The 1,987-nt window shown below is 59.2% G+C and overlaps 1 protein-coding gene across 1 annotated transcript; it reads right to left on the bottom strand.

Moving 5' to 3' along the window:
* Window positions 1-219: 219 nt before the first annotated feature.
* Window positions 220-1,020, bottom strand: GJB4 (gap junction protein beta 4). The gene has a single exon (XM_039251750.1). It carries the CDS (start codon window positions 1,018-1,020, stop codon window positions 220-222), a length of 801 nt encoding a protein of 266 aa, XP_039107681.1.
* Between the last annotated feature and the right edge of the window lie 967 nt (window positions 1,021-1,987).

Genomic DNA, 1,987 nt, shown 5'->3' with positions numbered 1-1,987 from the left:
CCCATTGCCATATACAAAATCCCCACCAGCCGCCAACCTCCCTCCCTGGGGCTCAAGACCCAGAGACCATACTGCTCTCCAGCACTGGCCTGTGGGGTGCTTCCTGAGCCCCACAACTGTCTTCCTCACCTGCCCTGCTGCAGAAAAGAGGCCACTGCCCTGCTGTGGCCTCAGGGAACGGACCACGGACTTGGTGGTCCCAGGTGCCAACCTCACAGGTTATGGAAACCCACCTGCATCCATCGTGGCTGACCCAGCCTTCATTAGGACAGAGTTCCCATCTTGGGGGTGCTCTCTCTGGGAGAGGACATAGGGGGGGCATGTGTCGAGCAGGTGATCCCGGCGCGGAGACCGCCGACGCTTTGGGCTGAAGGTCTCCAGGCACCGCTTGCCCACCAGGTAGACGACCTCACTGAGGTTGAGCAGGATGCAGATCACAGCTGTGGCCACCATGAAGTAGGTGAAGACCTTCTTCTCTGTGGGTCGGGAGATGTAGCAGTCCACCGTGTGGGGGCAAGGGGACTCAGAGCAAGCCACCACCCGCGGCATGTCGTAGTCCTGGTAGAGGCGGTGGAAGATGTAGAGGAAGGCAGAGTCGACGGCAGCCTTGAAAATGAGACTCAGCAAGTACGTCCACCAGAGCCCGCCCCGCTTCTTGCTGGGGTTGTCGTACAGGGTCGGGGCATTGGGGCCGTGCTTCAGGCGGTGCTTCCGCTCCCGCTCCTGGCGGTAGGCCACGTGCATGACCACGAGCAGCGAGGGGCAGGTGACCAGGATGAGCTGCAGGGCCCAGAGGCGCACGTGGGACACGGGGAAGAACTCGTCGTAGCAGACGTTGGGGCAGCCGGGCTGCTTGGTGTTGCAGACGAAGTCCTTCTGCTCATCGTCCCACACCTCCTCCGCGGCCACCACGTACACCAGCACGCGGAAGATGAACACTACTGACAGCCAGATGCGGCCCAGCGCCGTGGAGTACTTGTTGACCCCGCTCAGGAGGCCCTGCAGGGATGCCCAGTTCATGCCGACCTTGTCCTGGCTTCCTCACGTGGACGGTCTACACCTGCGAGTGCCCGCTCCGGGTGTGGGGGCCACGAGGCCTGGGAGAGCCTGGAAATGGGTGCCCTTTATTAAAGGAGCAATTGGCAAAGCCCTTTCAGAGCCACTGTGTCATCATGTCCTCGCCTGCAGTGACTTGGTGGGGTAGGGATGGCCATTATCCCCATTTCATGGGGGTGGGGAGGCAGTGGGTAAGCTAAGGCCCAGAGAACTGCTACCCAAGGCCTCCCTCTGCTGGAAGTGGTGGAGCTGGTCTTGAACTCCCATCTTCCAGCTCCAAAACCAGGGGATATTTTATTCTATAGGGCAATGGATAAACGTGAAAGATAATCATCCTCCGTGGATGTGCCTACCAACTTCCTCGACCCTACGTTTCAGGCCTGCAGATTTCATGACTTCTACAGAAACAAGAAGGTGCAAGTTGGATGATTTGCCCTCCTGACAGTTGCCGGGGCTCGATAGGGGCAGGGGGAAGGGGGAAGGCATGTGCATCCTTATCCTCCAGCTTGTACTGAGCACCACCATGAGCCAGGCCCTGTGCTGGGTGTGCTCAAACTGGCCTCTTTGACAGACGCCTGAGTGATATCTGTCCTCACTGAGAGGCCCAGGACATCCCCAGCTCTGACATTTCCTCCCACACTAAGCAGGCTCTTTGGAACTGTGGCGGTTTGGCACCATGCACCTCCCCTCCCCTGCACCGGTGTGCGGCCTCAAGGGCTGACCACAGTGGGTTCCTCTGGAATTCCAACCATTTCGGCTTTAGGGAGGGACTGGGAAACAAAGGCAGGATTTTGGCTCGGTCCTCCCCTGACCTCTTATTTTTTCTCAGGGACACCTGCCTTCTCTGTTTGTCAGGCGGGTCTCCCATTATTCCCGGGGAGGCCCCTGTCCTGTGTACTCCGTCCTCCACACCCCCTTATCTGGAGAGGCA

This window comes from Hyaena hyaena, unplaced genomic scaffold (assembly GCF_003009895.1).
Source record: "Hyaena hyaena isolate Hyena2069 unplaced genomic scaffold, ASM300989v1 scaffold_397, whole genome shotgun sequence".
In the NCBI taxonomy this organism is placed as follows: domain Eukaryota; kingdom Metazoa; phylum Chordata; class Mammalia; order Carnivora; family Hyaenidae; genus Hyaena; species Hyaena hyaena.
This window is presented reverse-complemented; position numbering and strand designations above follow the sequence as displayed.